This window comes from Podarcis erhardii, assembly GCF_964252035.2.
Source record: "Podarcis erhardii genome assembly, chromosome: Z".
NCBI lineage: Eukaryota > Metazoa > Chordata > Lepidosauria > Squamata > Lacertidae > Podarcis > Podarcis erhardii.
The window spans coordinates 33,839,480-33,852,681 of NC_138504.1; the positions used below are offsets into that span (position 1 = coordinate 33,839,480).

General features: G+C 43.9%; 1 protein-coding gene across 2 annotated transcripts in view; it reads right to left on the reverse strand.

Annotated features, from left to right (window-relative positions):
* Positions 1 to 13,202, reverse strand: part of LOC309333592 (uncharacterized protein) — a 39,478-nt gene that overhangs the window by 24,253 nt on the left and 2,023 nt on the right. The window contains exons 2-3 of one of the 2 annotated variants that reach the window (XR_014152550.1): positions 11,744 to 11,884; positions 9,984 to 10,673 (exon numbers count right to left, since the gene is read on the reverse strand). Coding sequence is in view for 1 of the 2 variants with exons in the window: in XM_081847325.1 (XP_081703451.1) it covers positions 10,477 to 10,673; positions 11,744 to 11,884 (338 nt within the window). In the remaining variant the exon portion in view is untranslated. Of the gene's footprint in view, positions 1 to 9,391; positions 10,674 to 11,743; positions 11,885 to 13,202 lie in introns of those variants that run through there. The other variant, XM_081847325.1, reaches the window with a different exon arrangement.

A 13,202-nucleotide genomic window follows, 5' to 3' on the forward strand; every position in this document is an offset into this window, starting at 1 on the left:
ATAACCAGTCTATTCCAGCATCCTGATCTCACCAGTGGCCAACCAGATGCCTCTTTGAAAGCCATGAGCAGGAAATGGAGCTAGCAATGGAAACTACTAAAGGCAGCATCCAGAATTTAAGAAGAGCCCAGCCAAAGGCCCATCTCCTCCTGCATCCTCTTCTCACAGGTGCCCCAAAGCAAAGCCCACAAGCAGATCTTGAGTGCATATGACACTCCCTAATTGTGATTCCCGGCAAATTGGCATTCAGAGACATTTTGCTTCTGATGATGGAGAAAGAACATAAGGAGAGCCAAAGGTCCATCTAGTGCTGCATCTTCTTTTCATGGTGGCCACCCAGATGCCTCTTATGGGAAGCCCACAAGCAGAATTCGAGCGTAAGAGCACTCTGCCCTCCCTTGGCTTTGAACAACCAGCATTAAGAAGCATCACTGCGTCTGTGTTTCCACCCACAAATCTCCCACCTTCCTTCAGCTCTCTTTATTTATTTATGCCAAGCTCACGATAGCAATTCACTCTGAAGAACTGCTGTGTTTTCTGAGCCTGGAAGTAGATGTTTGTGATCATCCATCTCCAAAGAGACCCGCAAGGCTTGGAGAGATTTATTCCATTGATGCATTGAGCATCAGCTTTGGGGAGGAGGTGGCTATAACTTAGCAGCCACCACCTTGTGGGTCAACCACACTGTGGACAATGGAGCAGAGGCTCTTATTTAGCACTTTCCTACTTGCAAGGTGGTCAGCGTGCGGAAGGAACAATTCAGGTCCAGGCCTGGATATACAACCCGAGCGTAAGATTGTAGCCAGGCCCGAATTAAAGCAACTGCAGCCCTGAGTGAAGCCTCTTCTTCCTGGCACAGAAATAAGGCCATAAAAAACTTTACTCATTGAATGTCAGGCAAAACCTGCACCACCACAACAATTGGCAACCATAAGCTTAATATCTTAACTCCAACCCCATTTAGTTTATATCCAGTCTTTCTTCCATCAAAGGCATGTATATTGTTACATGTCATCTCAGTCTCATTTATTGTGGCAAAAAAATATCACTGTATCCATGCAGGAGTCAACTGCAGTTCGTCCAATTAGATTTAGAGAATGTCTAGCGCATGGAATAAATTTTGCAAACTTGTTTCTTTCCAGATTTTTTTTGTTGAACACCATTCTACTTTCCAGCCATATTGGCTACACCGTCATATGATGAAGGAACATTCTTTCACCTCTGGTGGACTTGCCCTAAAGTGAAGGCCTTCTGGGAAATGATATATAATGAGTTGAAAAAGGTATTTAAGTATACCTTCACTAAGAAACCAGAAGCCTTCCTCCTGCGTATTGTCGGCCAGAAGGTGTTAAAGAAGGACCGAACATTTTTTATGTATGCAACAACGGCAGCAAGGATACTCATCGCTAAGAACTGGAAAACTCAAGATCTATCCACACTGGAAGAGTGGCAGATGCAGCTGATGGACTATATGCAACTGGCGGAGATGACTGGCAGAATCCGAGACCTGGGAGAAGAAAGGATTGAAGAAGATTGGAAGAAATTTAAGATTTATTTACAAAAATATTGTAATTTGGTTGAATGTTAAGAAGGATGCTTGATCATAAAATAATTGACCACCACTAAATTAGACTGGAATTTGATGATAAGTGATATTAAGGGAAACATAAACCTTTTGGAGAATTGCTAGATTATATTTAAATGAGTGGAAATAAGATTGTAAACAAGATGATAATTTGCTTGAAAAAAATTTTCAACGATGTAAGTGGGAGTAGGAGACGTGAGGAAGTACAAAGAAGTTATGAGATTTTGTTATGACATAACTAATGTTGTTTATTATTTGTGCATTTCTTTCATATTGGCTACACCGTCATATGATTGTTCTCTTTTTACTATTTTCTCTTGGGAGCCACCCAGAGTGGCTGGGGCAACCCAGTCAGAGGGGTGGCATATAAATTAGGAATAAGAATAAGAATAATCTCTTTTTTTTTCAATAGATTTTTATTGAGATTTTAAAGGTTACAAAAAGAAAAAATAAAGAACATATTTAAACAGGGAAAAAAATAAAAATAAAAATACAGAACAATACAAGAACAAAGAAAAAAAACATGAAAAAAGATACAGATATCAATCCTTTACATAACTTTCTTTCCTTTGCTTATTTCCTTGACCTCCTCACACCTCCCTTTTTGTATTCTAATTCAATTAGATATTTCAGCAAATCCTTTCCATCTTTATTTTTATCCTAATGATTTATCTTAATATACTATAATTTTACATTCTGTTCTTTCACCAATTAACAATCCATTTTTACTTAATCCTTTATATCATTTCTGCTAAAACCACATTACTTCATTCCAACATCCTTCTAACATTCCTTAATTTTACAATGTTTCTGTAGATAAACTTTAAATTTCTTCCAATCTTCTTCTACCAACTCTTCTCCTTGGTCTCGGATTCTGCCAGTCATTTCCGCCAGTTCCATATAGTCCATCACCTTCATCTGCCATTCTTCTTATTAAAGAATAAGAATAATCTCTTTCAAATTCACTGAAATGGTTCAGTATCAGCTCAGCCATACTTTCACCAGGGTAATCTTTCAGTTCAGAAAAACTCAGAAAGCATTAAAGTAGTAATTCATCACTAGAAGAAATGTATCTAACAATGACAGTAAATTGACCACCAATTTTTTTTAAAAAAATCTGCCAAATGTTAAAAATCTGTGTCACAACACCCCCCCCCCAAAAAAATCTGCTTGAACAGAAATTTTAGCCCTGAAAAAGAGGGTGTGTGGCGGGGAAACCGGACATATGGCAACCCTACTCAAGCAATCCAAGAAAATTACCATTGTTTGGGAAACCAAATGTTTCATCATCTCCTCTAAATGCCTAGTCATGTTCTGCCAAAAGGGAAATCACTGCAATAACTTGTTGAAGTATGTGCCTCCAGTAATCCTGTTCTGCTTTGATTTGCCCTTTGATTTTTGATGTTAGTGTTTGGCCACACTTTCTTGTTAGCTATGTTAGTATAGAGCCCTTGGTCAGCAGATCCATCACAGACAAAAGGGAGTTCCACACTGCAAAGCCTTCACTGTGAGCCTACCATAACCCAGGGGTCAGCAAACTTTTTCAGCAGGGGGCCGACCCACTGTCCCTCAGACCTTATGGGGGGCTGGATTATATTGGGGGGGGATGAACAAATTCCCATGCCCCACAAATAACCCAGAGATGCATTTTAAATAAAAGCACACATTCTATTCATGTAAAAACACCAGGCAGGCCCCACAAATAACCTAGAGATGTATTTTAAATAAAAATACACATTCTACTCATGTAAGATAATGCTGATTCCCGGACCATCCGCGGGCTGAGTTGAGAAGGCGAATGGGCCGCATCTGGCCCCGGGCCTTACATTGCCTACCCATGTCATAACCAGCAGCCTCTGCATTGATGCTCAGCTGGATAAGTGTACTGGCAAGGCAACTACAGCAATGGCTTGCCTCTCCAAAAGGGTATCGGAGAATGTGATGCCAATGACCAATACCTAGATGAAGGTCTACCACGCTTGCGTGTTGAGCATGCAGCTTTATTGAAGTGAGTTGTAGGCAACTTACAACTATCAGGGGCAATGCCTCAATGCCTTCCATGTGCACTGTGTCAGGAAGATTTTGGGTACCACATGGCAGGGCAAAGCCTCAAACAAAGATGTGCTCTCCAAAGCCCCCATTCCTAGCATGTTCACATTACTTTCTCAGCGACATCTACGCTGGCTTGGGCATGCCCACAGAATGGAAGATCACAAAGGATGTGCTCTATGGGATAGCTGGCTTCAGGCACCAGGCCCGTTGGCAGGCTAACTCTGCACTACAAAGATGTCTGCAAATGTGACATGAAGGCTGACAACATCAAGCCCAACGTGTTGGAATCCCTTGCAGGTGACCACAGTGCCTGGAGACAGGCAGTCAGGTTGTGTATCCACAGCAGTGATCAGAGGAGGAATGACTGCTAGGAGGAGCACAGAGAGAAGAATCGCCATAGTGCATCTCCAGCAGCACAACTGGATGCCTTCAACTGCCCCAGATGCAAGAAATCATGTATCTCCCAAATGGGTCTCCACAGCCACAGCAGCTACTGTAACCTTCCAGCAGTTTGACTTCACCCCCAAAGATAGCCCCAAGACAGACAGATAGCCAACAGCACATACACACAGGCTTCAATGGTTTCTAAATATGGAATTGTCTTAATTGGGTTTTTATTGCATTGTGAAATTGCTCAAGGAAGTAATTTGCAATTGAAATAAATAACAAGGGAGCTTAAGACAGGGGCAGGGAACCTCTGGTCCACAGGCCAGAAGCGGCCCTCCAGCCTTTTGTGGTTTTTTTGTTTTTTGGGGGGTTTTTGTGTGTGTTTTTTTTGCCCCCAGGACTCTCCAACTCTGCATCCTTCTCAAGCAGAATGTGTCCCTGAATAACGCCTTGTGTTTGCCTACATGATGTGGAGCAGTGTGGGTGGGTGTTGTAGAAATCTCTGGGTTGCATCCAATGTTAAACCTACTTAGAGGAGACCTGTTGAAAATAATGGACAGGAATAACTTTTAGCCCACATGGAACTTTGTTGCATACAACCCTCTGATTTTTACATGGCTGGAAGGAAGGCTGCTCAGTTGCTCATCTTCCTCCCGTGTCCTGACAATCCAACGACCTTCATCTGAAGAACATGAAGAAAGGCGTGTTGTCAGGAAAAGCGTGCAAACACCCCTCCCTCCCCATCTGCCCAGCCATCCTCAGCAGAATCAGCAACTGTTGCCCAAGGGGGTCAAAACATTAAAACAACAGCAGAGCAAAACACTCTGAGCAGACTATGCTAGGCTGGATAAATGAGGCAATAGGGCAACAGGAAAAAGCAAAAGAAGAAATATGCTTGTGACGCCATTAGCACGTTCCTGAAGGGGGGTGTAAATTGACTAGCAGGAAGAGGGAGTAGAGCAGAACTCTGTCCCTGAGAAGCAACTTACATCCAGGGGTATAATAACACAACTGCTAGGTTGGTAAAAGCCAGTGTGGTACAGAGATTAGTGTGTTGGACTAGGACCTGGGACATCAGGGTTCAGCTCCCCCACGCAGCCCTAAAATTCACCTTTGGCCTGTCACTTTGGCCTGTCCGCCTAAGCTACCTCACAGGTTGGTTTTGGGGGCTGAGTAGGAAGAGTGTAAAAATTGTGCAATCATTTTAATTGAGAAAAATGTGCACCTCAAATCTACCAAAGTTTGGGAAACAGCCATGTGGAGGTCATGAGGAAGGGTGCAGTTGCTAAGTTCTGTTGGATCCAAGCAGCCAGTAGAGCTCCAGCCTAAGAGCAGGGGGTCTCATCATAGACTTCAAGGCGAACCTGATTTGCCCTTCCCAAAACAATATGCAAAATGAAATACATATATCCTTCAAAAATTCAACCTTCTCTGAATTTTGCAACTGTTCTGCAACTCGCACAGTAGTGGAAAATGTGCTTTTTTAAAAAAATTAATCAATAGCATAGAAAAATGCATTGTATGTTTGGAAAAATTACTTGCAAAAATGGGGAAGGGTCAAAGCTCAGTGGAAAAGCATCTGCCCTGAGTGCAGAAGGCCCTAGGTTCCATCTACAATCTAGCATGGTAGGGCTGGGAAGGTCCCCTGCCCAAAATCCTGGAGAGCTAACAGGTCTGACTGAATATAAGGGAGCTAATTTATTTAGAACCATGAGGACTGGTATCTTAGTTTAGAGGAAGGACCACAGAGCATCTACTTTGCATGCAGAAGGTCCCAGGTTCAATCCCTGGCATCTCCAGGTAAGACTGGGAATGTCCCCTGTCTGAAACCCTGGAGAGCTACTGCTGGTCAATGTAGACAATACTGAGCTAGAGTGACGTCCAGATTGCAGTTTATTTAAATCAGGCATGTCCAGAGTCTGTTTTAGGGGCCTAATTTGGCCCACCGGTCAGTTTAATCCAGCCTCTGTGGCAGTTTATTTCCTGGGGTAAAATCCTACAAAAACCTCAACAACTTCAGTCCTAAAAGAAGCTCAACAACTTTGGGGTAAAATCATAAAAAAGCTCAAAAACTTCAATCCTAAAAAAAGGTCAACAACTCTGGTTGGGCCCTTGGTCGGCCCCCACGGCCCTTCACTTCATCATATCTGGCCCTCATTGAAAAAAGTTTGGACACCACTGGTTTAAATAATCTACCCCCCTCCTAACCTATCTTTGTTTCATGTTCTGTCTTTTTAGATTACAAAAGAGAGCTGTTTTTTCCTGTTCGCTTGTTTCTACTTTTTCATTTCAGTGATTTGTAAACTGCTCTGGGAGCCTTTTTTGATAGAAGGATGGGATTTTATTTTAAAAAACAAACAAACCAGAAACCTAAATCCAGAACCTTCCTTGATGAAACAGAAAACTCTCTAAGAAAAGAACGGCGTCTTGAAGAGAAGTTTCCCAAACTCCTGCTTGCTCGCTCGCTTGCTCTCGCCTGTCTGGGCAAGACGTCAATACGTGCTTTAAACTGGAATTATTTTAAGCCCTGGACTCACAAGAGACTGAGACAAAGGCAACTCTTCAACTACTGAAGCTTTCTGCAAAATCTTTTGATGCCCGAACACTTTAAGTTAAAAGAGGGGGTGGGGAGCTTGCACTTGAGAATGCAAAATAAACTTCTAGCATATTCTTTAAGATTTCTGCTGCATACACAACCCTCCATGCTTCTCTGCCTCCTCAGCTCTTCCAAAGGCAAAAGTGCCATTGTTGCCATCACCATTATGCAACAGGAAAGATTATAACCTGCAAGTAGGGGCCAGTGTGGCAGATCCATGGAAGTGATTTGTATATCTAAGAACATAAGAATAGGTTTGTGGATGAGGCCAATGGCCTCTCTAGCGCAGCCTCTTGTTCTCACAGTTGCAGACCACATGCCCCCATGGAAAACTCACAAGCAGGCTCCTAGCACAAGAGCCTTCTCCCCTCCTGGGCTTCCCGGTATTCAAGAAGCATTGCTGCCTCTGACCATGGAGGCAGAGCACAGCCATCATGGCCAGTAGCCATCGATATATCGCCTTATTATCCTCAACACTCAGAGGGATTCTTGCATTGCTGTCATGAGCGTGTTGGCAAAGGATATGGAGAAATAAATAAAGGGGGGCCCGTTCACCACCACTACCACCACCACCCCAGAGGTTGCCTACTTCATACAAACAGCTGGAAATCAACAGCACATTTTCAGAGAGGTAGAAGTTTTGACACTCTGCACATGTTCAAAGGGCCCCTTGCATTTCAGTCACAAGCATATGAAGAGGCAGGGTTCTTTTTCAGTGGACTTTCTATGAGAAGACTGAGCGGGATGGGCAGTCTTGCATTCCAGTCATGAGTGGCAAATACCCTTTTCACAGTCATCCTATTATTCTTTCCTCCCCTCCGCTGTTTGTGTGTAATTCAGGTATGAAATTAATTGCTCCTGCTTTGCCGGTATAAATCAGCTCACCCTGAAACACTCCAAAGTTGCATTTTCAACCTCCGGGTGCTAATAAAATCCAGCAGGAGAGAGAGGGAGAGATTGTGTCGCTGTCTGAGTGTGGGGAGGAGTGGGGGGGGGGGAGAGAGAGAGAGAGAGAGAGAGAGAGAGCGCTGTTTGCAGAGGGCAATGGAGCCCATCCACTACCTTGGGTTAGCAAAGTATAACATGGTGGGCAAAGGTTAAAGAGTTCAGGCACACTTCAGTGTACAGTGAGCCTCTTACACATAGCAAGATGGATTACTTTAGTAGGGCCGTGTGCGCGTGCCCGTTTGTGTCTCTGGAGCAAGAAACAGCCATCCAGAACTGACTGAGCAATTGCACGAACAACAGCGCCACCCTGTGGCAAACCGGAAGCATTGCAATAAGAGAGAAAACTGGATAGTGACAAGCCTTTTGCTAGGTCATAGGTAGTCAACCTTTTTATACCTACCGCCCACTAATGCATCTTTCTGGATGGTAAAATTTCCTTACTGCCCACCAGTCCTCGATGGGAGGAGGGTTCAGCTTGTGCCATAGAACCCCCTCTCCCCCACCTAGAATCCTGAAACGCCCACTAGTGGGCAGTAGGGACCAGGCTGACAACCCCTGGGCTAGGGAGAGTTGTTAGGGCATTTTGACAGTGGAATCTTAGAGCACTGGTTCCGAAAGTGGGTGACACTGCTCCGTTACATAGGGCATCCCTAAGAGGCCAAGGGCACTGGAGTTGTAAATGACTACCAGACTTTGGAAAGTTGCTGTCACTGGATCAAGTCCATCTGTTTTGCTGAATCAATAAAACTAAATAGTTTAAACTGTGTTTTCAATAAATGCGCAATTAATTGTTACTGTTCTGAATATTGTGTCATTATCTTCATTAGTAGGTCCTGCAAACCAATATTCTGAATAACGTTTCTTTTTATATACAATAGGGGCCCCTGGAAATGAGTTTATGAAACCAAAGGGGGCAGGGGCCCAAAAAATGTTTGAGAACCCCTGGATTAGAGGCTCTGCATCCTGTTATACACACACTTCCTTTCTTATGGAGTGATTCCAGACCACGGCCCATTTGCAGTAGACATTTAAAGCAATTTTGTTCCATTTTAAACAGGCATGGCTCCCCTGCAAAGAATCCCAGGAACAGATTGCTGAGCATTGCTGGGAGACTCCTATGACAGAGCCAGAATTCCATTAGTTCCCTAGGAAGAGGGATGATTCATTGTTAAACCACTCTGGAAATTGCATCTCTGTGAGTGGAAGAGGGCTGAATTAAACAGGAAGCTGCCGAAGCATATCCAGCTCACGCTGCTGCTCACACTGACTGGCAGCAGCTGTACAAGGTTTCAGAGACCAATCACCCATTGGGGATTGAATCTTCTGCATGCAAAGCAGATCATCCAGCACCAAGCTATGGCCCTTCCCTTAAAAGAAAAGTACAGTGGTACCTCAGGTTAAGAACTTAATTTGTTCTGGAGGTCCATTCTTAACCTGAAACTGTTCTTAACCTGAAGCACCACTTTAGCTAATGGGGCCTCCTGCTGCTGCCGCACCGCCGGAGCACGATTTCTGTTCTCATCCTGAAGCAAAGTTCTTAACCCGATGTACTATTTCTGGGTTAGCAGAGTCTGTACCCTGAAGTGTATGTAACCTGAAGTGTATGTAACCCAAGGTACCACTGTAATATCCTAGATCTCATTGTTTTGAATAAATAGGACCCTCTGGAACTAAGGGAAGTGTGTTAGGATGGAGAAAGAAACAATGTTTGATGGAGCTAACACTAAGGGATTATGAAATCCAGGAACCAGCTTCCGGAAACCTTTTTATTTTTATTTTGAATCAACAATTTTAAGGAAAACAAATGGAAAAGCCACGAGAACCGCTGCCACTTTAAAGCTCCCCTTTAAAACTGACCTATATATTGATATATGTGTTTGCATAAACACAGGGAGCAGACACTTTGCCACCCCATCCCAATGAACCTTTCGGGAGTGCAAGGAAAATGGAAGTTTTTGCAATGCCGAAGAGTCTTGACGACAAAGTGGAAAGTGGAAAGCAGAGGAGGCATCAAGGGATGGGGGAAGTGTCAAACCTAGGACAACATCAGGCCTAGTGGGTAAGAGCGTATGCTAGGAGACAGTATGAGCCAGTGTGTAGTGTAGAGGTTGAAGCATCAGACTTAGACCTGGGAGACCCACTTGGCTACGAAGCTCACTCAGCCTAACCTACCTCACAGGGTTGTTGTGAGGTATAAATGATGAGGGAGAACCACACATGGCACCTTGAGCTCCTTAGAGGAAAAAGGTGGGAGGAAATGTGAGAAATAAATAAGTAATAATCCTCTGGAAGAATTTTCAGGAATGAGTGAATCTGCCCATTTTGATATCTCTTAAGTTTCTCTTTTTTCTCCATCTTCATTTCTCCACATTTCCAAATCAGTTTGTGATTTTTTTTATATTGATTTTAAAGTACTCATCTAAATTTATCAGCATTTTAGTATGCATCTCCTACTATACACATTTTGTAATGCAATTTTGCCTAATGTAATGCATCTTTGTGCATTATTTTCTGTGATATACATATTCTTTTATGCACACATTACCCTGTTAAATGCCATTTTTGTATCTGGAGGAGCGCAAATCTTGAACAATAGCTGTTTCCCTGATAGAATGCATTCTTTTCTGATATTTTCTCTAACATATGCATACACACACACACACACACATTCTTCATTCCAGGCTATACATTTTCCCATTGCTCTTGACATGGCTGGTAAACTGCATTGCAAAATTAAAAAAAAATTGCTGGCAATTGTCAAAAAAAATAGCTGTGTTTCTGTTCCTGCATTGTTTTGGAAAGGGCAAATTAGGTAAGTTTGCCTTTCAGTGTGGCTGAACTGAATTTATTCCCCCACCCCAAATTGTGCTTGCTTTGCACCCCCACCCTCAAGGATTCCGGTATCCGTTCATAGGAAGCAGGCAAGAAGTAGCATCCAGTACACCAGGAGGCAACAGAATGGGCTGGAGTAGTCTGCAAGGGTGGTCCTCAGGGCTCCATTGCAAAGATCTCTGTCACAGCAGTGGATTCGGATTCCTGGGAGCTCTTGTTGCTGGCAGTGCCTGGATGTAGCACATCCACTGGTCAACAGGATTCCCAGGACCACTGTAAAGCAGGGAGTGAGAGAGTGAGGAGGGGGGCACATAAAAGAGGGCATAAGAAAATCAGAAGAGCCCTGTTGAATCAGGCTACAGGGGGCCCAGCTGGTCCAGCATCCTGTTCTTACAGTGGCCAACCAGATTCCCCAGTGTGAAGCCTGTAAGCAGGATCTGAGTGCAACAGAATGTGCCATTAGTGTTTACCACTGTCTGATGTTAATAGAATCATAGAGCTGTAGAGCTGGAAGGGACCACAAGAGTCACCTAGCCCAACTCTCTGCAATGCTAGAATCTTTAGCACAGTGTGGGTCTCAAACCCATGACACTGAGATCAAGAGTCTCCTGCTCTACTGACTGAGCTATCCAAATGTAGACTGCCCTGGGTATGGAAGTTCTGCTATCACAGTAGACCTCCCATAAGAATAACATGCCAGATCAAGACAAATGCAGCTCATAGCAGACCATCATCATTTGCTCTCACAGTGGCCAAACTAGCTCACAACCTGAACACAACAGCAACTCCCCCGTTGTGTTTGGTATTCTGTCTGGTAGATTACCATGGGCACAGAGGTCCTGACCTTCACAGTGGACCTCCCAATGGAGAGCCTGTCTGCTGGATCAGGTCAAACGCCCACCTAGTCTCGTATCCTGTTCTTACAGTGGCCAACCAGATGCCCCAGTGGCAAGCCTGCAAGCAGCACATGAGTGCAATGGTACTCTGCAATTGCTGTCTGGTACAGTGGTACCTCGGGTTAAGAACTTAATTTGTTCTGGAGGTCTGTTCTTAACCTGAAACTGTTCTTAACCTGAACCACCACTTTAGCTAATGGGGCCTACTGCTGCTGCCGCACCGCTGCTGCGTGATTTCTGTTCTCATCCTGAAGCAAAGTTCTTAACCCGAGGTACAATTTCTGGGTTAGTGGAGTCTGTAACCTGAAGCGTATGTAACTCAAGGTACCACTGTATTCAGAGATAGCAGAACCTCCATGCCCACCTGGGCAGCAGCAGCAGGAGTGAAGCCTCCTCCCCCACCATTGAGAAACCTGGACAGAACGGATCCTCCTTGCATCCACTCACCGCTTTCCATCTTAATGCAAAACCTGTGCTTGAATCCCTGGTGTGAATGGGAACAGGTCATCACTTCAGGGTGGGCGCATCCCGTGTCTACAGATCTGGTGCCAGCGACAATGTTGCAGCCGTAACACTGGAGGCTAGAGGCTAGAGGAGATGCAGAATTGTGAATTGATATACCATATTTTTCGCTCTATAAGACGCACCAGACCATAAGACACACCTAGTTTTTGGAGGAGGAAAACAAGAAAAAAAATATTCTGAATCTCAGAAGCCAGAACAGCAAGAGGGATCACTGCGCAGTGAAAACAGCAATCTCTCTTGCTGTTCTGGCTTCTGGGATATCTGCGCAACCTGCATTCACTCCATAAGATGCACACACATTTCCCCTTACTTTTTAGGAGGGAAAAAGTGAGTCTTATAGAGCAAAAAGTATGGTAGCTCCCTCCCCTACCACCACAGTCACCGCTTAGGTCAGCAACTTCCCAAAATAAGGTTTCTTTCTCATGATCTGTTATCTCTGAAATGGGCTTCATTTGTTTATTCAGATTTATGGAGAATCCAAGAAACATTGCTGCCAAGCTATTGCAATCCAGCTTTCTTTGTAGTTCTTTGCATTTTCCCAGACCCCATTAATGGTGGTATTTTCCTCTCTCTCTCTCTCTCCTGAAAGGCAATGGCCTCCCTGCAGGAACTGGAAAGCACTTTTGAGCTTTTTCCTCTGCTTCTGGCCCTTTGGTCAGTCATTTCCTAGGACCACAACTGTTTCTTGTTTGGGATCTGAGTGATTCCACCTTTTAAAAACTATTATTGCAATTGTGATAATAATGCACACACACACACACACTTTTATTTGTGTTTTATTGTTGCAATGAGAACAAGTTAAAAGAGGAATTTCTCAGGCTGCAAGTAGGAAGTCGTTTACTGAAGGGCCAATTGTGGTACCAGAAAATGACTAACCCAAGGGACAGTAGAAGAAATGAGCAAGAGGCACTTTGAAGCACAGCAAATACAGAAGAAGGGTTTGTTTTTGCAAATTTAAAGGGCCAGTACCTGCAAGAAGCAATTACAGATAGGTAGCCGTGTTGGTCTGCCATGGTCAAAACAAAATAAAAAAATTCCTTCCAGTAGCACCTTAAAGACCAACTGAGTTAGTTCTAGGTATGAGCTTTCGTGTGCATGCACACTTCTTCAGATAACTGGTATCTTCTTCAGATAGCTGGTATCTGAAGAAGTGTGCATGCACACGAAAGCTCATACCTAGAACTAACTCAGTTGGTCTTTAAGGTGCTACTGCAAGAAGCAAGACTTTTGTTGACTAAGGGTGGCCCTACTCAGAGTAGACCCATAGAAAAAAGAATAAACATGACTAAGGTAAAGGTAAAGGGACCCCTGACCATTACGTCCAGTCATGGCCGACTCTGGGGTTGCGGCGCTCATCTCGCTTTATTGGCCGAGGGAGCCA